The 26,107-nt window shown below is 45.5% G+C and overlaps 1 protein-coding gene across 1 annotated transcript in view; it reads right to left on the bottom strand.

Annotated features, from left to right (window-relative positions):
* Positions 1-25,733, bottom strand: part of cbln1 (cerebellin 1 precursor) — a 29,159-nt gene extending 3,426 nt beyond the window's left edge. Inside the window, exons 1-3 of the mRNA XM_068739454.1 lie at positions 25,714-25,733; positions 18,083-18,341; positions 17,258-17,377 (exon numbers count right to left, since the gene is read on the bottom strand). Of these exons, the coding sequence (XP_068595555.1) occupies positions 17,258-17,377; positions 18,083-18,341; positions 25,714-25,733 (399 nt within the window). The remainder of the gene's footprint in view (positions 1-17,257; positions 17,378-18,082; positions 18,342-25,713) is intronic.
* Between the last annotated feature and the right edge of the window lie 374 nt (positions 25,734-26,107).

The following is a 26,107-nucleotide window of genomic DNA, read 5'->3' as shown; positions in this document are numbered from 1 at the left end:
TGGACTTAAGCTCAACGGGGAAGTCACAACTGCCTTCACACGGGACCAAGACATCCCATTGGCGATAGCGAGATCTCCGTGGATTGTTGTCGGGCCCAACAGGCGATGGCGCCGGCGCCGGCACAGAGAGAGAAAGCAAAAGCGGGGGTGCAAAGCGGGTCTGCTGACTCGGCTGAGGAAGAGACCACACCAACCTCCAGTCCCTTCCATCTTCCTTACCAATGCCAGATCTCTTGCGAACAAAATGGTTACAATCACTGAACGCCTACAACCGCCACATTCGGGAGTGCTGCCTGTTGATCGTAACGGAATCCTGGCTGCGCCCGCTCGTCCCTGGTGCTACGGTGGAGCTAGCACGCCGAACCATCCACCGCCAGGACAGATACGAAGCCTCCGGTAAGAACTGAGGGGGAGGACTGCCCAGTGCAGACCGTTTTATCTGCTAACAGTAGTCATTGTCACGACTGTCTACATTCCACCCGGATGCTAACGTTAGCAATGCATCTTCAGTGTATTGTAAACAAACAGCAGTAAGCTCATCCGGACGGCGTCCACATCATCGCAGGGGATTTTAATCAAGCTAAAGACTGTGCTCCCCAGATTCCACCAACATGTAAAGTGCCCAACCAGAGGGAAAAACACACTGGACCATGTTTACGCCACCATACAGGCCAACCCCCCTCCCCCACCTAGGACAATCCGACCACCTCTTCCTGCTCCTCATTCCAGCCTATACCCCCCCCCAGAAAACAAAACTCCCCGACTACAAAAACCATCAGAACCTGGCCTGGTGATGCCCTCCCTCAGCTACAGGACTGTTTTGCTTGTACAGACTGGAGCGTCTTTGAACAACAGGACCTGGAGGCACACTGTGATGTTTTACATTAAGACCTGTGTAGAAAATGTCACAGTGGACAAACGCATCCGGGTCTTTCCAAACAGGAAACCCTGGATGATGAACGGAATCCAGCCTCTGATAAGAACTCGGAACGCTGCCTTCAGGTCAGGTGACACAGCTCTGTACAGCGCTGCCAGAGGAGAGGCATCCAACGTGCCAAGGAGGCCGACAGGAGGAAGATCGAGGGATTCCTCATGGACAACAACCCTGGACAGGTGTGGACAGGCATCCGGGCCCTCACCAACTACAAAGGCCAGCGCCAAATGACCAGCTGCAAGCTGGCAGAGGAGCTAAACAACTTCTTCGCCCGCTTTGAGACCACCTCTCAGCTGGACACACTGCCCCCTTGACTCCAGCGCCCCCCATCTCTCTCTCCAGGAGCATTAGGTGAGGAGAACATTGAGAGCAGTGAACCCCAGGAAGGCTACTGGACCGGATGGCGTCCCGGGAGCAGTGGTAAAAGCGTGTGCAGAGCAGCTGTCGGGGGTCTTCACCAAGCTGTTCAACCTCTCCCTGGCGCACGCCACGGTCCCTCCATGTCTGAAGGCTGCCACCATCATCCCCATCCCAAACCCCCCCAGACAGCTTCAACGACTACAGACCCGTAGCTCTCACGTCTGTGGTCATGAAGTGTTTTGAGCGGCTGATCTCGGCCCACATTAGAGACCTCTTACTCCTTACCTTGACCCCCACCGGTTCCCTTACAGTGAACCGATCAAAGGACGCCATCGCCCTGACACTCCACAGAGCGCTGAGCCATCTGAAGAGGAAGAGCAATGTGAGGATGCTCTTCGTGGCCTACAACTCAGCGTTCAACACTATTATCCCGGATATACTGGTTACAAAACTGATTGGCCTAGAGACCCCCCTGTCGACCTGCACCAGCCCACAATCCGTCCGACTTGGCCCCCACCTCTCCTCGTCACACACTAAGCACTGGTGCCCCTCAGGGCTGTGTGCTGAGCCCCCGGCTGTACACCCTGTACATGCTCGATTGTACCCCGTCACACCCGACCAACAGCATCATCAAATTTGCAGATGATGGAGTCCAGACGGACCTGAGATGCTGACGGACCAGATGTGAACGACAGGAGACGTACCGTGTGATGTTTGGAAATTATATATGACGGCTTTCTGCTACAAAGATTAGACTCCACCATTGCATAATTCTCCCTTCTCCTTGGGGGCATTATGGTCGGGCTCCCTACTTCCCCCGCCTGATTTGTCGGGGCCTCCTAACTCACCACCTTAGCACATCACTTCTAAATACACACGGGGGGGCTGGTGCTGGGGGGCATTCCTCGAGCATTCCAATGCAACCACCCCCATTTTAATGCACCACACATACCCCATTTTTGGGGGTTCGGGTGGGTGCTAGGCAGGGAGATAAGGGATATGGCGGCCACGGGGCAGGAGTGCGCCATTGCCCTCCTCCGCATCTCCCGTCTGGCCCCGCCTGCCCCCAATTTTAATGCACCACACCCACTTGTATATAGCACATGGCTATTCACTCATCCACGGTGCTGGGATAGTTCCCCAGCCTGGGAACTGGGGAACTACATAACAGGGTACGGGGGCTCACATTCTCTGGCTTTGGTGCGGCATTGGATAAAAGGGATAGAATTAATGAGCACAAATAAATCCATTGCACCTTCTTTTCAGAACACTGTGTATTTGTTACTTTTTGTTTGTCCATGTTTTGTTTCACTTTGGTGTGCACAGCCCTCTACAGCGGGAAAAAAAAAAAAAAATTGCTGTGGTTGGGCTCATCTCAGACTGGGACGAGATAGTGTACAGGACCGAATTTGTCTATCTGGTGCTCAGAAAACAACCTGACACTGAACGGCCAGAAAACAATATAACTTTTTATGGACTTATGCACAGACCAGACCACGCCCCACTCTTCATCAATGGAGTACGTGTGGAAACTGTCTCCACCTTCAGTTTTCTGGGCACCCACATCTCCAGCGACTTATCCTGATCCCCCAACGCCAAGACCTTATCTATCTGACCTTATCTCCAAAACGTCTAACCTTCACTGTCCCTCTTATTGTCTCATTTCTAATCCTGTCCAGCCTGGTCACTCCCAGCAGGACAACCTCACCATCTTCATCTCCTCCACTTCTAGCTCTGCCTCCTGTCTTTTCCTCAGAGACACTGTCTCTAAGCCGTCCATCATGGCTGTCCTCACCACTGTCTCTTAGCCGTCCATCATGGCTGTCCTCACCACTGTCTTGTAGACCTGTCCCTTCGTCCTATCACAGAGCACACCTGATACTTTCCTCCACCCGTTCCAGCCTGCCTGCACAAAACTCTTCACCTCCTTTCCACATTCTCTCCATCACTCTGCATTGTTGACCAGAGGTACCTGAAGCCCTCTGTTTTACTCCTGCTCCTGCTCATCCCTCTATTCCCTGCTCATCCCTCTATTTTCTAGAGCAGACCTCCACTTCTCTAGATTATCGTCTACCTGCTCTCACTGCAGATCACAATGTCATCTGCAAACATCATATTCCAAGGAGCTTCCTGTCTCACCTCATCTGTTACTCTATCCATCACCATGGCAAACAAAAAGGGGCTCAGAGCTGATCCCTGGTGCATACCACCTCTGCACTAAATTCCCTGTTACTCCTGCACACTTCGCTGCTGTTATACAACTGTCCTACATGTCCTGAACTACTCTGACACACTTCTCTGCCACTCCAGAATTCATCATGCAGTACCATAGTTCATCTATGGGCACCCTGTCCTAGGCTTTCTCTAGATCTACAAAGACACAATGAAGCTCCTTCTGACCTTCCCTGTACTTCTCCCTCGCTAGCCTCAATGCTAACATTGCATCTGTGGTACTCTTCCTCTGCATAAAGCCATACTGCTGCTCATAAATACTTACTTCTTTCCTTAGTGCAGTCTCAACCACTTTTTCCCATAACTTCATTATATGACTCATCAGCTTTATCCCCCTATAGTTTACACAACTCTGTATGTCTCCCTTCTTCTTGAAAATGGACACCAGAACACTTCTCCATTCATCTGGCATATTCCTCCCCTCTAGGATTGTATTAAACAACCCCATTAAAAACTCTACAGCTACCTCTCCCCGACACTTCCATACTTCTACAGGTATGTTGTCCAGTCCAACTGCCTTTCTAGCTTCACTCGTGCCAATCTTTGACACTTCCTGGTCCACAAGAGGTGCCTCTCCTACCCTTTGGTCTCTCTCATTATCCTCATTGATTAATGCCTCTAAATACTTCTTCCATCTTCCTACACACTACTGGCCTCTGTCAACACCTTCATCTCTACTCTTCATCACTCTAACCTGCTGAACATCCTTCCTGTCTCTGTCTCTCTGTCTGTCCAGCATGGACAGATCCTTCTCTCCCTCTTTACTATCTGACCGGGCATACAGGTCATCGGATGTCCTCTGTTTGACCTTTGCCACCTCTACCTTTGCCTTGCGGCTCATCTCCCTGTACTCCTGTCTACTCTCTTCTGTCCTCTCAATGTCCCACTTTTTCTTAGGTAACATATTTTCCTGTAGACACTTCTGCACTTCTTGGTTCCACCACCAGTTCTCCTTTCCTTCCAGAAGACACACCCAGTCCTCTCCTACCTGTCTCCCTGATCACCTTAGCTGTTGTATTCCAGTCCTCTGGAAGCGTCTCTTGTCCACCCAGAGCCTGTCTCACCTCTTCCTTGAAAGCCACACAACACTCTTCATTCTTCAGCCTTCACCACTTTGTCCTTTGATCTGCCTTCATCCTCTTCCTCACCACCAGTCTATGCTGGTTGGCTACACTCTCTCCTACCACAACCTTACAGTCACCAACCTCGTTTAAACTGTCGTCCACCTGTGTGCTCCTCCCTCCACTCTCGTAGGTCACCCTATGTTCTCGTCTCTTCTGGAAACAAGTTTTACCTGCTGCCATTTCCATCCTTTTGGTAAAGTCCACCACCATCTGTCCTTCTAGGGTCCTGTCCTGAATACCAAAGTCCACCACCATCTGTCCTTCTAGGGTCCTGTCCTGAACACCAAAGTCCACCACCATCTGTCCTTCTAGGGTCCTGTCCTGAATACCAAAGTCCACCACCATCTGTCCTTCTAGGTTCCTGTCCTGAACACCAAAGTCCACCACCATCTGTCCTTCTAGGTTCCTGTCCTGAACACCAAAGTCCACCACCATCTGTCCTTCTAGGTTCCTGTCCTGAACACTGGAGTTTCACAGCAGTTGTTCTTGGTGCAGTTGTACTGGGGAACAGGAGTAAAACATAGAGCTGACGCTTGTGTTATTTTTCTTCTTGTAGTGTCCTGCTTTGAGTGTAGGATCAGTCTTGCACACACACACACACACACACCTACTCTGAGCCAGCATGTGGTGTGTGAAATATCGGTCCAATAAAGCTGTGACAGCTGCTTTAGAAGGATGACACTTTAGCCCCCCCCCCCCCCACACACACACACATGTGGGCTGTAATGAATACAGACCATGTGCTGGTTTTGCCTTAGACCAATCACACAATCACACCCAAACTGTCAAATACACTCTTACAGTTACTCGCCATAAATATAAAGGCAGGCAAATAGAGCTGGAGATTGTGTCATACCACAATGATCAGCATTCATGAATGTATAAAAGCACAACATATCTGGTGTGTAATAGAGAGAGAGAGAGAGAATATACAGACAGTAAAATAAGGATCTACCAAAGAGGCAAATGTGTGATACGTTGAAATCACAACCAAAGTAAAATGTAAAATAAAGCTGCATTTATTTTTTTGTCCATCCATCCATTTTCATCTGCTTATCCGGGGCCGGGTCGCGGGGGCAGCAGCCCAAGCAGGGAATGTTAGGGATCACAGCAGGAAAAAACCCAATTGCACGACAGTAGAGTTGGGATCCAAAAACGGAGCTTTATTTTTCGTTACCGGGTAGTCAGTCCAAACCAGCAGACAGATCCGAAGGGGCAGGCAAAGGGAAGGTCCAAAAAACAGGCAGAGGTCACAACCAGGAGATCCAAACAGACAGGCAGACAGATCCCAGGGGCCATCACGTGACTTGTCGCGCGTCAGACAGACACTTACAGCATGTATTACAGTCAAACATCCTGTCTAAGAGGAGCATTTCAAAAAAACCCTTGCGGATTTGTTTCAGGGCGTTCATCACCTCCTCATTGAGGATTGCCGGCACTAGATCTCAGGCTATTAATGACACAAGATCGATCTGGCTCCCTGACCGGGAATCGAACCCGGGCCGCGGGGGTGAGAGCGCGGAACCCTATCCACTACACCGCGGTCTCCACATATATGTTCCCGTGTATCGAAATTTCTGAATATATATATTGAAATGTCTGAATATATATATGGAAATTTCTGAATATATATATCAAAATATATATTCCTGAGTTCGGTCCATATTCTCAAAGTTTTCATATATATATTCCAGAGTTCGGTCCATATTCTCAGACTTTTCATATATATATTCCAGAGTTCGGTCCATATTCTCAGACCAGATATATATATAATAAGTTCCTGAACGGCATGCCATAATATATATATATATATATTATATTGTAGGAGCATAAACGTCACGTATGACGTCCCTTTTGGGTTTTGTTTCTTCCTGTTGATACATGTAGCCGCTGCCGTTCCGCTGTGCTAAGCTATCCAATAAAGCAGCATGAGAGGCTAAAGACAGCACGAGTAGAATATTTGTTCTTCTGCACTCCAAGCGGCTCTTTCCTCGACCTGCACGCCTTAACATTATTAACAGGAAAACGTTTACTGTACGTACTATATATTTATATTTCTCAAACAAATGTTTAGTTCTGAAAAGGTTTTGATCTTTGGTTTCATTCTATAATACTGAAACATTCTATTTAGATTAATGCCTGACTGTTAAAAGTGTATAAAGTGTGTGGTGAGGGGTTTTACAGCCTTAAAACATTTATGTACATGTATAATAACTAAAATAAATAAAGATGACTACATTGCAGATTTCACTTATTGCGGGTTATTTTTAGAACGTAACCCCCGCGGAAAATGAGGGATTACTGTACTTCCTTCCTTCCTCTCCTTACCCTGTATCAGACTCTATTCCAATCACATTTAGATTATTGTAATGTCATACGGTGCAACACGTATCCGAGCTACCTTGAGAAAATACAGATTTTACAGAAGAAAGTTACGTGTGCTGCATCATGGGCACGATTTAATGCTCCCTCTGGTCCTCTATTGTATCGTGTCACAGGCCGGCCGAAGTCTGTGACAACCGCATCGGGCAAGTAACACAATTTATTGTAAAATAATAATAAATCCAAACAAAGATTGTGGTTATGAAATTTGAAGATGCGACTATAGAAGGCGAAAGTGTGTGAGTGAAAGTGCATGTGTGAAGATGAATGGCTGCACTCCGAAGCAAGCCGGAGCAAGCAGGACCGGAGAGCAGAAAGAGAAGGAGAAATTGTGAGAGCCTTTATAGAGCCCAGGTAGCTCAAATCAACAGGCCCCTCCTCTGCCAGCAGGAAGAACCAGCCTGCTCGGCAGAGGAGGGGCCATGACAATAGGTGAAAGCTTCTGAAGCTTACTGAGTGCAACAGTCTTGTATTATGTACTGTATGATGTACTCCAGTGTTTCCCAACCTTTTTTGAGCCGCGGCACATTCTTTACATTTACAAAATCCTGCGGCACACCACCAACCAAAATGACACTCTAACAGTACATATTATATTAGATGACCTTTATTATAATATATAGAGTTAATAATATAGTTTTTTAATGTATTTATACTTAGTGAGAAACCTGGGGCTGTTTGGATGAACACAAAATGGATATCCTGGCAGTAATGGTAGAAAGACACACAGGAAGCTCTTCCTCAACAGCTCTCAGTCTCTCTGTTTTTAGTTTTTATCGCCGTCGAGCTTGAGAAGCTCAGCACACAGATATGTGGTTGAAAACGGGAGCAATGTCAGAATAGCTTTGTTGGCTAGAACGGGGAACTCCTTGGCAACAGATAACCAGAAACTGTCCAAAGGAAGATCAGCAAAGTTTAGCTTTAAACCACCATCTTGTTTCAGTTCAGTGAGTTCCTCTTGCTCCTTTAAAGTCAGGTCCTTCCAGCACCGGATGCTGAGCTGTGTGGGTCCCTAACCCAGTCAAGCATTCTGTGGAGGCTGAATAGAAATAAAATGACAACTTCTCCTCAAGAGGTTTCAAATGTGGGCCAATCACCTCGCTCATTGCAGCAGTGTTGCCATCATGCAGTTCCTCTGTGAGTGGGAACATCTCAAGGTTCCCACGCTGCACCTGTTGTTGCCAGAGCTGCACCTTTAAACGGAATCCGTTCATTTTATCGGTGCTTGTAAGCAGGTTTTCATTTCGGCCTTGCATCCGAGTGTTCAGTTCATTCAGATGATGAAATATATCAGCAGGTACGCCAGCTTTGAGTAATCGGACCTCTCGTTTGTCAGAAACACTTTAAGTTCCTCTCGTAGCTCGTACACACGGGCCAGCCACCGGACCTCCGTGTGGAGCAACAAGACTTTATGCTCCGCTCCCACTTTAGCTATCTCTTTGGCCGCGTCAGGGCCGAGCATCTCGTTTACCTTTACAAGCTGGCAGTATTAATGTTTCTCATTGTTTGTACGTAAGCGTACAGAATAGTCCATCGGCTTGTTTTGAACCGAAGGGTGTTTCGTTTGGAGACGGCGTTTGAGCTTGCCTGGCACCGTGGAGTTATTGGATAGCTTCTCACCACACACCAAGCACAGCAGAGAATTTTGTCCAGGGTCCTGTTCGGCATTTGCATTTTCTCTTCTCAGAAACGTCTCCATCACTGTCACTTGCTCGTCTTGCTGTGATCCCAAACTGCCACTGAGGATGACCCTCCTCAAAGGGGAACCGAAGCGCTCACAAAGTGTACAGTAGGCAAAAGCCAAAGCATGAAGAACTGGTTTTGGGGGAAAATATTTGTTTTCTGTTTTTTAATAAATGCATTTTTTTTTATCTGCCACACTGTAAATGCAGCGCAGTTGCGTGACTTTTATTTTGAAGTGTGCACTCTTATTTTGTAGTGCAAGGAGGAGTTGCTGTACTAGAGTTAGCGGCCGAGAGGAACTGAAGAGCGATCTATGGGCGGCACACACACTTTATTACAGCACAGACACCCGACAATGGTTCATTAGGTGATATTAGAAAAAAAAAGAAAAGAATTGGTGATATTAAAAAATTTCTCAAGGCACACCTGACGATCTCTCGCGGCACACCGGTTGGGAAACACTGATGTAGCAGATAAACTAAATGTGAGATTCTGTCACCTCTTTCCAGTCACTTCTACAACTTATGAACTTAATACTGGAAGAAAATCGCGATTGCAAGGGAAAAGCGTAAACTGAACACGAGCTTTAGGTTGCATGTCAGGGAACGAGATCGGTCACTCCATAAAACATTCACTTACTCTTGACATTTTGAAAAAGCGTTTGAAGTGAAGATTGTTCCTGCATTATACATAATAAAACCCAGCCGGCTGGGGATTCACATTTTGCAGATGATATTCTGGTCAGGCCGATAAAGATTTAACGAGTCTGAGGCTGTTTATATGTTTATTATTTTGATGGGTCTTGAATCTACCAATAGTGTGTGTGTCTGGGGGGGGGGGGGGGATCTTGGAACTGTTATATATTTACTTGCAATAATAATAATGGGGCAGTAGACAGGATTGTTTCTGGTCTAGGGGCCTAGACTCTTGCATGTAGACAGGCTAGTTTCTGGTCTAGGGGCCTAGACTCTTGCATGTAGACAGGCTAGTTTCTGGTCTAGGGGCTAGACTCTTGCATGTAGACAGGCTAGTTTCTGGTCTAGGGGCCTAGACCCTTGCATGTAGACAGACTTGTTGCTGGTCTAGGGGCTAGACTCTTGCATGTAGACAGGCTAGTTTCTGGTCTAGGGGCCTAGACTCTTGCATGTAGACAGGCTAGTTTCTGGTCTAGGGGCCTAGACCCTTGCATGTAGACAGACTTGTTGCTGGTCTAGGGGCTAGACTCTTGCATGTAGACAGGCTAGTTTCTGGTCTAGGGGCCTAGACTCTTGCATGTAGACAGGCTAGTTTCTGGTCTAGGGGCCTAGACCCTTGCATGTAGACAGACTTGTTGCTGGTCTAGGGCCTAGACTCTTGCAGGTAGACAGACTTGTTGCTGGTCTAGGGGCTAGACTCTTGCATGTAGACAGGCTAGTTTCTGGTCTAGGGGCCTAGACTCTTGCATGTAGACAGGCTAGTTTCTGGTCTAGGGGCCTAGACCCTTGCATGTAGACAGACTTGTTGCTGGTCTAGGGGCTAGACTCTTGCATGTAGACAGACTTGTTGCTGGTCTAGGGGGCCGCTAGACTCTTGCATGTAGACAGACTTGTTGCTGGTCTAGGGGCTAGACTCTTGCATGTAGACAGACTTGTTGCTGGTCTAGGGGCCTAGACTCTTGCATGTAGACAGGCTTGTTGCTGGTCTAGGGGCTAGACTCTTGCATGTAGACAGGCTTGTTGCTGGTCTAGGGGCTAGACTCTTGCATGTAGACAGGCTTGTTGCTGGTCCAGGGGCTAGACTCTTGCATGTAGACAGACTTGTTGCTGGTCTAGGGGCCTAGACTCTTGCATGTAGACAGGCTTGTTGCTGGTCTAGGGGCTAGACTCTTGCATGTAGACAGGCTTGTTGCTGGTCCAGGGGCTAGACTCTTGCATGTAGACAGACTTGTTGCTGGTCTAGGGGCCTAGACTCTTGCATGTAGACAGGCTTGTTGCTGGTCTAGGGGCCTAGACTCTTGCATGTAGACAGACTTGTTGCTGGTCTAGGGGCTAGACTCTTGCATGTAGACAGGCTTGTTTCTGGTCTGTTGGAAAATGGAACGCAAGAGGCTAGGCTTGTTTCTGGTCTAGGGGCCTAGACTCTTGCATGTAGACAGGCTTGTTGCTGGTCTAGGGGCCTAGACTCTTGCATGTAGACAGACTTGTTGCTGGTCTAGGGGCTAGACTCTTGCATGTAGACAGGCTTGTTGCTGGTCCAGGGGCTAGACCCTTGCATGTAGACAGACTTGTTGCTGGTCTAGGGGCCTAGACTCTTGCATGTAGACAGGCTTGTTGCTGGTCTAGGGGCTAGACTCTTGCATGTAGACAGGCTTGTTGCTGGTCCAGGGGCTAGACTCTTGCATGTAGACAGACTTGTTGCTGGTCTAGGGGCCTAGACTCTTGCATGTAGACAGGCTTGTTGCTGGTCTAGGGGCCTAGACTCTTGCATGTAGACAGACTTGTTGCTGGTCTAGGGGCTAGACTCTTGCATGTAGACAGGCTTGTTTCTGGTCTGTTGGAAAATGGAACGCAAGAGTCTAGGCTTGTTTCTGGTCTAGGGGCCTAGACTCTTGCGTTCCATTTTCCATCAGATGGGAAACATCGGAGAAGATATTTCCTGCATTTAGAACCCTTAAGGACTTTGTTAAACTTTCTAAACGCTTGATGCCAAAATCATGATCTTTTTTTAATTGCAAAAACCTCCTCTAACTTTTACAGGCTGAAAAATATTACAATTTGTATATAATTATTGATCTAAAGATCCAGAGAAATGTTTAATTTATTTAGGTAAACATTTTCTTTAGGCCTGGAAAGCTATAAATGTCAAACATGAAATATAAATGTTGCTTTTTGGGAGGATGTCTGCAAATCCAAAGAACTCTTCAGAGGCCTTTTTAGGGGGCCATATTAATTCTTTAAAATATTTACTTTCAGATTTCCCCTGTTTCACACATCAGCACAAAGCAGCAGAGTTTTCTGTAAACTGCCAAACTAAAACTGACTGAGTACTGGCTGGACAAAATAAACGTTACAGACTGCAGGATTATAAACTGTTTCATTGGCTTTGTGTTTGTCGGTTTGTCACAGAGATTAAGAATGCAGGATCTCTTCTGGATCCTCACCAAAAGGTTCTAGATTGAATCAGTGTTTTCAATGTTAAAATTAAAAACACTAAAACAAGATGGCACAGAGCATCATTTTGCATCCTTAGATGTAAAATGTTTGATTTTTATGTAGCTCACAGTAGCTGGAAAGGAAGGAAAAGAAGCAGATTTGAACTTGAACTTGAATTTAAATGGATTCAAGAAATAGGGCAGGTTAATCTGTCAGTACAGTAGTCCCTCATTTTCTGCGGGGGTTATGTTCTAAAAACAACCTGCAATAAGTGAAATCTGCAATGTAGTGATCTTTATTTATTTTAATTATTATACATGTACATAAATGTTTTAAGGCTGTTAAACCCCTCACCACACACTTTATACACGTTTAACAGTCAGGCATTAATCTAAATAGATTGTTTCAGTATTATAGAATGAAACCAAAGATCAAAACCTTTTCAGAACTAAACATTTGTTTGAGAAATATAAATATATAGTACGTACAGTAAACGTTTTCCTGTTAATAATGTTAAGGCGTGCAGGTCGAGGAAAGAGCCGCTTGGAGTGCAGAAGAACAAATATTCTACTCGTGCTGTCTTTAGCCTCTCATGCTGCTTTATTGGATAGCTTAGCACAGCGGAACGGCAGCGGCTACATGTATCAACAGGAAGAAACAAAACCCAAAAGGGACGTGACGTTTATGCTCCTACAAAATAAAAGCCTCTTTTTACACAGAGAATAAGAGCGCTATTAAACAAACGCTTAACAAATAAACATGATAGCTTTTAGAAATAACGAATTTAATTTTAATGATCAACCTACGAGGTTGAACACATAAGAAGTTATTAATAGCAACTCGCGTGTATTTCACAGTTCCTCCGACCGCGCCTTCGTCCTTGCGCCGTTTCAAGGCGCGTTCAAGTGCAAAAAATAAAATATGAAATTGCAATAAAAAACTCCGCGAAGCAGCGAAGTCGCAGAAGATGAACTGCATTATATCGAGGGACTACTGTACTCAATTATGGGAGGGGCATTACAAAACTACATGGTAACCAAAAATGACTTGGTGACCTGTCAATTCCTGGCTAACACAGAACACCAATTCCTAAATTGTTATTAAAATAATTAATAACTTTTTTAAATTAAATTGCTGTGGACCACTTAGTTTGTGTATCAGTTATGTTTCTTACTGTCCATTGGAAAAGAATGACCCCTCCGCCCCCCCCCCCCCCCCCCCCCCCCCATCTTCTTCTGGACGCCTGCGTGAAAGGCGGCTCGACAGCGTTCGCTGCAGCCCGACGCGCACGCAACTTCGTTGTCGTACTTATACTGTGAATGAGGATACAGTCTATACCCTCTTTCAAGTCAGATGAGAATCATTCCTGAATTGAATTATCTTCAAAGTACCTTGATGGTATATTTACAATATAAACTATGGCTAGACTTAAGTATAAACAAGAGATTTAAGGGTGATTTTACTTTACTTTTCTCATTTTCACCATTTAATATGAGAATTTTATAGTCGGGGGCAAAAGTAGTACATTCAGATTATGAATACAATATAATCAAAATAGGATGAGATGTACTTTAACTGAGACCCCATGTAGGATATTCAGTTTGGCTCCGCAGTAAAAGTGTAAATGGCCTTTTCTAGTCTGACTGACTCAAAGTGCTTTACATCAGCCGCATTCACCCGTTCACACAAGCATTCAAAGGGAACCTGCTCTTCAGGAGCAGTAACCATTCACGAAACAGCCAGCGGGAGAAATTTGGGGTTCAGTATCGTGTCACTTTGGACACTTTGAGAAGAGGCCTGCAGGGTTAGGGATCGAACTGCTGACCGTCAGTCGGCCGCTGGGCCGCTGAGCCCAGCCGCCGTGCAGAGGAAGCAGCACGAGGTACTGACATAATGTGTAAAAAATAATAAAATAAATAAAAGCAACTATTAAAAAAAGAATATTAATCCATCTGTAATTTAAATATATTTCAGATTATATACACAGATACAGACTTTATATATATATATACACACACACACACACACGTTCATCACTCGTGTATCGTGGTTGTAAAGTTCCAGGCCCTCCAGCGATCGGTGAAAATCTGTGAAGTAGCCACACCATATGTATTGTATTATTATATGTGTATTTTTACCTTTATGACCCCCTCCCTGTGCTGTTATCAACACACCCTCTACTGTACTACCCATTCCCACACGCCTGCAAACACGTTTGTATTCTAATACAGCATGTGTGTCAAACTCAAGGCCCGGGGGCCAATGTGGCCCGCCGCGTCATTTTTTGTGGCCCGCAAGAGCTTTGAGCATTTTGTAAAATGCTGGAAAGTTAAAGTGAATCAGAGTTGATGTGTATTTGTAACTGATTTCTAATCTGTAAATGGGGTTTTAATATTAAAATTAAATATTTGTTGCTGACTCCATTCTGGATCCGACCCAGATGATATTCAGTGGCGAGATAGAGCCCCCCCCCCCACCCTACATGACTGTGTTAAATTCCCTAAATATCGGTCAATAATCAATAATCAATGGAGATATTGAAGAACAAATCACAGACAGACGCCGGCGATTACATAACCTTGGCGGATATTTTTACAGCGGTAAGGTATCGATATATTTTTAGAACTATGCAATTGCATATGTAATATTTATAATTTAATTAAGTATGTAGTAGTAAATACAGTTTTTAGCAGCATGTTAAGGAGTAGTTACATTTATTTACATTTACAGCTGGCCCTTTGAGGGCAGCCGTAATGCTGATGTGGCCCTCGGAGAACACGAGTTTGACAGCCCTGTAATACAGTAACAGTTGTGTATATTTCTTCTGCTCTTAAACACTGTCAATGCTGCCTCTAATCTTAATAAATTGCACAATAATTATTTATGGAGAACAAAATTATTTGTCTCTCGGTACAATAATATTAATGATAGTAACTGTACGAGGCTAATACACGAGAGCAGAGCGGGGTACTCGCCATTGAAGACCCTGCAATGAAACGTGAATGATAATGATGATAAATATGCTGTGCAGTGATGATGACGATGAAGGCGATGATGACATTTAAAATAATGGAAATGTACAAATGTATACATACCAGAAAATCCGCAATATATAAATACACATACTAAATGAGACACTAAATTGCCCGTAGGTGTGAGTGTGTGTGTGGCTGGTTGTGTGTCTCTGTGTTGCCCTGCGATGAACTGGCGGCTTGTCCAGGGTGTAGCCCCGCCTCTCGCCCATTGACTGCTGGGATTGGCTCCAGCTTGGCCCGCGACCCGATAACGGATTAAGCGGTTGGGACAATGAATATAAATACACATGCTTGGCAAGAAAAACCATGATACAGGGAAGCAGTGGAAGGTTATCCTGGATATAGCGAGGGACGACTGTATATATGTGTATATATATATACACACACACATATATATATATAATATATATATATATATCGAGAGAGAGAGAGCGAGAGAGAGCAGTGAACTTAATACAAAAATGCAATGCAAAGAAGATGTGTATAATATTAATACAAACGCAGTACTCAGCACTCAGGCCACCATACTCTTGAGTTTTTTTATATATTTGTTTGATGTTTGACAGGTATTTCCTCAAGTTAGATTTGTGTGATTCAGTCCCCCCCCCCTGCTTGCTCCAATACTTCAGTCACACTCTCCATCAGATGTGGTCCCAGGTACCAAAACTTGGCACCGATTAATTTGATGTCAATCAATACTTGATATTGGTGACATTCTTCAGTGTGTGGACTTCAGAGTGGCACATTTTCAAGTGTCTTGCCCACACGTTGAGGGAGTTCCTCGCCTTGTTCTTTCCTCAGAACCGATCAGAACCGTCTGTCTTTCTAATGTCTGAACCTTTTGTTTCAAACTCCAAACAAAGGGAATTCATTTGTTCCAATTTTCTCCCCAACGCAGACCAGCTGCGCGTAATTAAAACGTTTCACGGTGGCGACACGCTCAGCAGCAGGGAGTGTTTTTCAGACATATTGCAAGCAGCTTTCCCCTCCAGGATGGCTAAAGGACGGTATTTTGGATGGTGAAGTGGAACTCTCTTCAGAGGAGAACATATAGTGCATTCAATTTGCAATACTTGTATTTAATTGCTGAGCAAAACACACAAAGGTTAATAGCCTTTTCCAGACAGACAAACAGAGCCTGAGATTCTCACAGCGTCCGGACTTCTTCCTCGCTCGCCCTTTGCCTACCTTCCTGCGCTGTTTCTCCCTCCTTGCCCATCCTTTATTCTTCATATTGTTCTCCCACCTTTTGTCTCATTTTCTCTTCTTTACTCCTGCTGGATTATCCGGTCTCTCCTTCCCTCTATTCTCTTTTACATTCTCATTCTCATCTACTGCTGTCCCCCTGCTGCCTCTCATCTCTCGCCTGCTCCACAGTAGCTGCCTCGAAGGCAATCAAACAGTGGGACGTCTCCACACAGCAGATGTGCTCGGCGGACGGCATGATGAGTGGGAGAGGTCGGAGGTCGAGAGGGGAGCGAGGACGACCAAAACCGGCCCGTTTCACATCAAAAAGGAGACAGAACACCGAAAGCTGCAATTGCAATTCTAAAATGCTGCTTATTTAAAACAACTTAATTACACTCGCAATAGAATTCTGGTTTTAATTTCGCCGCTTCTGCATTTATGCGGCCGTCTTTCATTGTTTTACTGTTATTGGCCAATACAATAAATGAATATTCATAAACACAGAAAACACGTAGTATAATCACTTCTGATTTGACAGTAATTATCTCTTTCTCAAGCATTAACGGTGGGTTGCCGTCGCCGTTGCTATTATTGCTAACGCGGATGTGATGCTAATTAATTCAATGCTCTGATAATAAAGTATAAGTAGCAAAGCATAAAAGCGAGGCCCTGTGCAGCCAGCGGCGTAATTACACAAATGTTTTATTTGCATTGAATTGATGATGCTTAGCTGCACACATGCTAAATGCTGGAAACTGCAAGTCTTTCCTATCGTTTAATTCATATTTAAGAATATAGAGACTGCATTATAATACGTCGCGAACATGCTTGGTTCGGAGGATGAAAGGAGTTGCGTCGGGCTTAGTGTGTGTGTGTGTGTGAGTGTGTGTGTGTGTGTGTAAACATATACAATGTGCTATTCTAATTGAGCTTGTCTGAATGTTCGATGTCATATTTTTCGGTTTGCTCTCTGAAGCGGACCTTGGTGCTTTCCTCCGGATCATTTGGCCGTGCATTGATTAATTATCATTGGGTGGGGGGGCAGGCAAATCGCCCACCCCCGTGGCCGTCTCCCAGGAATGACTAGAAAATGATTAGCAGTGAAGGTGCTAAAATAGCAAAGCGGTGCGAGGCACACGCACACACACGCACACACACGCACACACACACACACACACACACACACACCTGTATCGTTTGGCGGTTGTAGACTTTGACTACGTGGAAGTTAAAACTGTAAATCCCTTTCCGTGGTGCGATGAAGTTACTTCTCTCCTCATCAAAATTCTTTCCAATATTTACAAGAACCTGAAAGAAAGAAAGAAATTAATTAACAGCTTTACCTACAAATTGGTAAACAAAATATGTATTATAAGGGAAGTAAACAGCTTTAACAATCCAAACTAATACTTTCAAATGTTTTAGTAAAATAAATACAAACTTCCTGATTTAATAATGTATTGAACTGGAGAAACTGGAATGTGCAGCAAACATTGCTACATTTTCTGAGAAAGGTGAAGAGCCCATCCGCCGGCGGCTGCTTTGATCTCATTTTCCAGCTGTTAGTAATTCCACACTTAATATGCAATGAACTTAATCAATATTTCAAATGAACATTTCAATTATGCATTTCTGCAGCCAAATGTCTGCTTTTATGGACGGTGGTGAACTCCGGGCGGAAACTGAACGGCAGTTTGGGGGAGAATTAACCTTTGAGGGAGGCGGGACGCAGCTGCCCCCCCCCTGACCCGCCGCTTCTCAGCTCTCATGGCGCGCACGAAGCTGAAGTACACGAATGCTTGCGTGCCAGTTAAACTTCTCCTGACTCCTTGTCTGCTATCCAGTGCGCGTAAATCTACCCAGAGTGCTCTTGTCAATCGTTTATCCGAGTTTAATACAGTTTTTTCTAAAACTACTGGATGGAAGGAAAAGACCGTCCGTGTGCATTCCTTTTGTTATCTGTCATTTCACGCAGAAGAAGAAGCGACTTTCTCGGTGCGCTCTGAGTCCTACCCGGTCGAAGTAGATCACCATGGTCCGGTTGCTCATCTCGGACGGCTCGTGGTTCGTGTTGCGCACCGCGGAGAACGCCACCTTCGCGCTGCCCGAGCGCACCGAGATCCCGAGCGCCGTGCCCGTGGGGTCCGCGGTGGGGTTGGAGTCGCACACAACCAGGCACTTCCCCTCCAGCACGATCGGTTCCGTCTCGTTCTGAGCGCCCGCCGGGCTCGCCACAAGCCACACGGCACTCATCAGGCTCAGCGCCAGCATGCTGGACCAGGGTCGGGGTCGGGGTCGGGGTCGGGGTCGGGTCCCCTTCAAAGGGCAGCTAGCAGGAGAGTCCCGGTGTTCCTGCTGGAGGACTCTGGCTCCGCTGTCCCGGGACAGAAACGCACTCTGGGGACTCTGGGGACTCTGAGCACTCTGAGGACTCTGAGGACTCTGAGGACTCTGAGGACTCTGAGCACTCTGAGGACTCTGGGGACTCTGAGGACTCTTTCCCTTTTCTTTCTGTTTCCGTTCCGCCGGTGGATCCTCCAGCTTTGAACCGTTAACTCTCTCTAGAACGTGCGTGGGAACCCGATGGGTGGGAGTTGCGTGCGCGCGGTGCGGAGTGACGACGCAGCAGCACTCGTCGCGCGCAGGGGGGGCTCCGTCTGGTCTCTCGTCTCGCGAGCGCTTAAATTATTGATATGAGAGTTTCAAACACAAAAGGCTGAGGAGGAAAGGACGCCGCGCGCGAGCGCAAGATGGCCCCGCCCTTTTTTACAGTCGCAAGTAACCGATTACCATCACAGCATTAGCGCGTGCGCGTCTTCGTTATTTTCCAATCACTGTCTGCCAATCGCGCCATCCCTCTCTCTCTCTCTCTCTCAGCCTACACCTCTCTCTCTCTCTCTCTCTCCCCCTCTCTCTCAGCCTACACCTCTCTATCTCTCTCTCTCTCTTTCTCTCCCTCTCCCTCTTAGCCTACACCTGTCTCCCTCCCCCCCTCTCTCTCTCTCAGCCTAAACCTGTCTCCCTCTCCCTCTCTCTCTCTCTCTCTCTCTCTCTCTCAGCCTACACCTGTCTCCCTCCCCCCCCCCTCTCTCTCTCTCAGCCTAAACCTGTCTCCCTCTCTCTCTCTCTCTCTCTCAGCCTACACCTGTCTCCCTCTCCCTCTCTCTCTCCCTCTCCCTCTCTCTCAGCCTACACCTGTCTCTCTCTCCCTCTCCCTCTCTCAGCCTACACCTGTCTCCCTCCCCCCCCCCTCTCTCTCTCTCAGCCTAAACCTGTCTCCCTCTCCCTCTCTCTCTCCCTCTCTCTCAGCCTAAACCTGTCTCCCTCTCTCTCTCTCTCTCTCTCAGCCTACACCTGTCTCCCTCTCCCTCTCTCTCTCCCTCTCCCTCTCTCTCAGCCTACACCTGTCTCTCTCTCCCTCTCCCTCTCTCAGCCTACACCTGTCTCCCTCCCCCTCTCTCTCTCTCTCTCAGACCACACCTGTCTCTCTCTCTCTTCCTCTCCTCTTTTCTCAGCAGCATACAGGTGAATCTTCCTGAAGGAGGAGCCCCACTCATAAAAGCATCGTCACCTTTTTGATGGTACTTGTTGAACCTTGCTAATACGAAGGAGTCTTATCCGGTGTGTGAATGAAACATCTGGAACGTGAGTCCCTTCCTGAGTATTTACAGAGGGAATTAATTAAGGCTGCAAACTGGTGCAAACAGTCACGGTCTCTCCAACGATGCAGGAAGTGTGTCAAATGAGGACCGCTGGGAGCGAGACTAGCCGGGACACGCTAATCGTGACTTTAGTCCCTTGGGTCAAGATAACAAAAATACAAATAAACCTTCTCTCAAAGCCGCTGGATAGCAGCTGTATTTATTACCTTTGCCTTGCAGATTCCACACTTGTGTTTTTGGAAAGGATTTGAAGTATAAAATAGTTCAAACTAAATGAGCTAGCTCTTTTATTCTTAAAAATGTTTCACGGGCCAATTAATACCTGCTTTCTGAACAAAGGGTTGATACATGAAGGCACACGTGCACAGTATGAGTGTGTGTGTGTGGGGGGGGGGTCTTTTAGACCCCTCCTTTTTTGTTTTCTTTTTACTGTTTTTTTACATTTATAAAGTCAGTCGTTGCTCGAGTTATCATGTAATTTATTTCTAATGTGATTGTGACATCACCGAGCGTATTATGTTTTATTAACTCCGTGAGTGCCAGCCATTTTCAGCTCAGCTTCCTGTGACGCTATCGGTTGAATGCTGGCTAAACACGTTAGCAGCTTGAAGGTAGTAGCGCGAGAGCGTCTGCGCTGTGGAAGTATTCTGAAGTGGATGACTAAAACCTGGCGAATGAGGAGCTGTTCATTTTATTTTAAATAAAATATAATATTTCTTGTTGCACTAGTTCAAGTTCAGAGTAAAAAAAGTATTTTATTTACTACTTGAATGTTCAAGCTACACCACAGATGTGCTCTGTTTACGAGTTAAATGTTGAAATCAGAATCAGAATCAGAAGTGGTTTATTGCCATTGTCAGTGAGGGTTCAGACTAGGAACGTTTCTCGGTGAAGTCGTGCTACATCTAACAGTAATGACAAAATACACAAAACATACAAGTACAGACACATCAGCAGCAGCAGGAGTGGATACACAGATGTGTACTAGCAGCAGTAAACTAGCGTAATCACGCAGTGCAAATGGAAAAGTGCAAGTTGTATTCAGGAGTCCGGGACAGAATTATTAAGTGTTCATTAGTCTTACGGCTGAGGGAAAGAAGCTGTTCTTGTGGCGGGAGGTTCTGGTCCGGATGGACCGTAGCCTCCTGCCTGAGGGGAGAGGGTCAAAGAATCCATGTCCAGGGTGGGAAGGGTCGGCTGTGATCCGACCTGCACGCCTCCGAGTCCTGGAGACATACAGGTCCTGGAGCGATGGCAGCTTGCAGCCGATCACCTTCTCCGCAGCACGTACAATGCGCTGCAGTCTGTGTCTGTCCCTGGTGGTGGCGCCAGCGTACCACACGGTGATGGAGGAGGTGAGGACGGACTCCACGATGGAGGTGTAGAACTGCACCAACATCTGGGTGGCAGCTTGAGTTTCCTCAGCTGCCGCAGGAAGTACATCCTCTGCTGAGCCTTCTTGGTGAGGGAGCTGATGGTCGGCTCCCACTTGAGGTCCCGGGTGATGGTGGTGCCCAGGAAGCGGAAAGAGTCCACGATGGAGATGGGGGTAGGGAAGTCTTAATCAAAAATAACAATTATTACCTCCGCAATCGCCGTCATTTGTCCGTCTGTCCATCTGTTAGCAAGAACTCAAAACATTCTGCACGGATCTGGATGGCATTTTCAGGAAATGTTGGGAATGTTACCAGGAACAGATAAGTCAATTGTGTTGATACTCCAGAAGAGATCCTGGATTATGGCTCAGTTTGAAATTTCAATTAACATTGCAGTCAATGCAGTAAATTATGTTTAATTTTAACATTACAACCCCATTTACGGATTCAAAAAACAGTTACAAATACACATCAAGGCCAACTTACTATTACTTCTAAAGGTTGGTGTATAAAGATACCAAGAACAATGAAAGGAAAATATTTATTTTATTGAACCTGTATTAGTAACCGACCTCTTTTAGTCATTATCGTCTTCACTTCTTTGTTAAGTTTTTTTTTTCATCTATCACTTTTATCTCAGAAGTGCGACATATTCTGTCTAACAACTAGAAATATTTCGTGTGTTCACACTGAAATTGGCCAAACATTTGCTGCTTGCAGGTATGCAGTTAATTATAGAAAAGGTGTGGAGAGAATGTGTGAATAGAACTTTATGAAACACACAGACACACACACACACACGAAGAAAAGAACAATAGAGGCAGTTCAGTAAATGGTGTACATGCGTAGAAAGACACACACACTGACACTCAGGCACAGTGAGCCAGGTAAAGGCAGGGATCAGGGTTAACCTGTGCATTAGTGAGATGTGCTGTCTGACGATGGCTCTCTCCCTCCAGAGACCATGATTGTGTGCGTGCGTGTGTGTGTGTGTGTGTGTGTGTGTGTGTGTCAATGCATGTGTGTGCATCTATTTTCATTGTACTGTCCAATGGCTTCATCTCTACTTTCTGCCTGTACATATCACACGTCTCTAAGCATGTGGCTGACTGAAAACAGAAGCGCAACGTGGCAGAAGACCAGTGGCAGTTGTCCAGTGGTCTAATCAAGCATTTTAGGAAACCGGGACATAGCAGATAGAGAGGCAGTCAACAAAATGGTGTTGCGTACCTGTCAACCAGTACGTTTTTATGCATTTTAAGACGTGTACGGCATAGAAGAAAATCTGTACGGAAAAATGCAAATTTGAACATTATGGGTACTGTAGCGCCGTCAGACGCTGAAACAAGGACGAGATGTTCTCAGAACAAGCTTTTATTAATCGGTAACCCCGCCGCTAACAGAACAGATATCCTCCCCCGTCTCTCTCACCCCCTCCCCTCGGGAGCACGCTCACACACACCCCGCCCCTCCTCCCTGGATGCCTTCACTGACTCCCTGCAGAGTAGGAATTACGAACACAAACTGTTACAGTACATCCGGTATGCACCGAATATCAAGAAACGTGAAAAACATGTTTCCCAATCACAAGGCTGCAAAGGTTTGTATGTTTCTGTCCCTGTTTGAAATTTAAATTACAAGCATCACTGATCGATACTTAAGTTTGGTTTACAAAAATAAAAATGCTAACGATTTGTTTCTCTCGAAATATCTGTTCTTATTTAAACATTTAAATTACAAGCATTATTAATGGATATTTTAGTTTAGTTAAAATATCAAATGTCAAACTGTATCATAATTAATAATGTCCAACTACGTACATAAATAAACGCATTTGGAAAAAAAATGGTGTAAGGTTATTTTGTAAAATTCAACGGTTTGTAAGGCCATGGAGCCTTGGAGGTTGACAGGTACGGTGTTGTGTAATAATCATTCCATAAGTAGTCAATAATAGAGCAGCTGTGGGGGTCGTGTGGCTGCACTGGTTAATTTGCCTTATGACACACACCTGTGTCTGCCTCTCACTCCAGGACCTGCGGCGGACGGATTGGCTGCGGTCAGCCCGGACACACCTGAGGCAGATTGAGGCAAAACACCACCAGCCTTCATCAGCCCTGCTCCGCCCGCTGCTCCCGGTCGGACTATTCTTTGGATCTCGCCTCTGGGTGCAGAACGTCTTTCTGCCGCTCCCCGTCCCTGGGTCTCGCCTTGCCGACCGCCGCTGATTCGTGCGCCCAGGTCTTGCGTAGCGTTTTCTTTTTGTTTTGCGAACGATTGTTAGTAGAGCTGGCTTTTTGTTATTCTTTCTCGGCTGTGTCTTGTGTTATATACCGTATTTTTCGGATTATAAGTCGCAGTTTTTTTCATAGTTTGGTCGGGGGTGCGACTTATAAATCGGAGCGACTTATATATGCTTTTTTTTATTACCGTATATCATTTCACATGTTATTTTCACATTAAACCGCAAGAGGAATGGATTGACAAAGCATGGGCTTCAGTGACAACCGCAACCATCCTGTCGGGATTCAGAAAGGCTGGAATAATTGGAACTGCAACTGACGATGAGTCTGATGTAAGCGACGTAGAAGAGGAAGCGGCGTCTTGTCTACCTGCCGAGTTGAGGGAGTTGTTCAAAAGTGACACCGAGGATGAAGATTTCCTTGGATTTGGTGATTTGGAGTAAAACCTGATATTTTGGTAAACTTGTTAGCATGTTCTTTGTGCTAGAGTTATCTGAATAACTCTTGTAAAAGACTGTTCTGGGTTACCGTAAAAAGGAGGTGTGTCCATCGGAGTTGCGTAGAGCGAGAGCTGCGGTGTTATGTTGGAAAAAAAAGAAGTGAAGCGGAGCCTGATGTTCTCTATTTTATTTTAATTTAATTAATTTATTTTAAATTGCTTTTCAAGATGACATGTATGTTGTTTGGTGTTGGATTTTATCAAATAAATTTTCCCCAAAAATGCGACTTATCCTCCAGTGCGACCTATATATGTTTTTTTCTTCTTAATTATGCATTTTTTGGCTGGTGCGACCTATAATCCGGAGCGACGTATAATCCGAAAAATACGGTAGATATTTTCGTTGGGCTCCAGCCACCCCGCGATCCTGTGTACAGCTCCAGGAGGTTGAGCTTTCTTCAGTAAAATATAAAGTCATCGTTCACACCGTCTCTGTTCTCTGTTCCCTGGGGTCCCCTCGCTTCAGTCCAGCAGCAGCATATCGAGCTCCACGTCAGTCCAATTGTTTCTTGGATTGTCAATTAGATCATGCACAAATAACTGAATGGCTGAAGTATCATGTGAGGATTAGTGTTGGGTTAAAACATGCCCCATTAACTTATGTGTGGACCTTCAGTCAGTAAGATCAGTCTGAATTTTGCCTTCTGGTTTTTCAAGATAGCCAAATTAAGTACTTTCAGAAATGGTCATTGTTTTTTCAGGGTAGACAAGACGATGTCAGAGGAACGGAGAAGTGTTCTGGTGTCCATTTTCAAGAAGAAGGGAGACAAACAGAGTTGTAGAAACTACAGAGGATAAAGCTGATGAGATACGATGAGGTTATGGGAAAAGTTGTTTGAGGCTAGACTAAGGACAGAAGTGAGTATTTGTGAGCAGCAGTATGGCTTTATGCCGAGAAAGAGTACCGCAGACGCAACGTTAGCATTGAGGCTAGCAATGGAGAAGTACAGGGAAGGTCAGAAGGAGCTGCATTGTGTCTTTGTAGATCTAGAGAACGCCGAGGACAGGGTGGTCAGAGAGGAACTGTAGTACTGCATGAGGTACTGTAGTACTGCATGAGGAATTCTGGAGTGGCAGAGAAGTATGTCAGAGTAGTTCAGGACATGGAGGACAGTTGTATAACAGCAGTGAAGTGTGCAGGAGTAACAGGGAGTTTAGTGCAGAGGTGGGATGCACCAGGGATCAGCTCTGAGCCCCTTTTGTCACGCCTCGAGGCGGGCCTGTTCCATTCCCTCACTAACCGTACCTGTCAACCTCCAAGGCTCCATGGCCTTCCAAACCGTTGTATTTTTCCTTACAAAATACAAAATAATCGTACACCATATCTTTTTTTCAAATGCGTTTATTTATGTACATAGTTGGAAATTATTAATTATGATACAGTTTAACATTTGATATTTTACACTTGTTTCGTTATATTCTTCTATACACACGAAGTAAATGCTTGATAAATTATGTAAAGGAGCAAAATGGGCATCCATTGATCGATAGGTTTTCGAGACGTCTACGTTTCTGGCGTGTGTCTTTAGATCATAGAAACCGGAGGAAGCTATTTTCACGTCTTTTTTGCAGCAACACAATCCGAATATTCCACACCTTTCTTCGACGCTTGTATCGATCCCTCGTATCGTCCTGACATTTGCTCCCACTCTTTGATGTTTGCCTCTTCCATTTAACTTGATTCAGGTTCGGACATCGCGACTTGATGATTGTATCCAAAATAAGTTTACACGTTGTACTGTGCTTTCGCTCTGTTCACACGTGATCGGAATGATGAATGAATGAATGAATATATTTATTAGATAGAATGTTCGAGTACAAGTACAGTCACACAGTAGCATGTATTACAGTACAAGTACAGTCAAACATCCTGTCTAAGAGGAGCATTTCTAAAAAGCCCTTGCGGTCTTGTTTCCTTTGAAAGTCCTTCGTACATAAATCATCGACATTTAACAATACAAATTTAACAATACAAATAAAAATAAAACCAATATTCAATGCAATGTGAAATACCGAGGCGGCACACGCATGCGGACAGTAGGAATACGGAATGGAGGCTACCGTGTGTGTGTGTGTGCTGCGAGGAGGGAGAGAGAGACGGAGCCGACGGAGGTGAGCCGTGAGAACGATATCTGTTCTGTTAGCGGCGGGGTTACCGATTAATAAAACGCTTGTTGTGAGAACATCTCGTCCTTATTTCAGCGTCTGACGGACGCTACAGTACCCATAATTTTCACATTTGCGTTTTTCCGTACAGATTT

The sequence above is a fragment of the Brachionichthys hirsutus genome, chromosome 5 (assembly GCF_040956055.1).
Source record: "Brachionichthys hirsutus isolate HB-005 chromosome 5, CSIRO-AGI_Bhir_v1, whole genome shotgun sequence".
Classification (NCBI taxonomy): Eukaryota; Metazoa; Chordata; class Actinopteri; order Lophiiformes; family Brachionichthyidae; genus Brachionichthys; species Brachionichthys hirsutus.
Note: the sequence above shows the minus strand (reverse complement) of the source record. Positions and strands in the feature narration are given on the sequence as shown.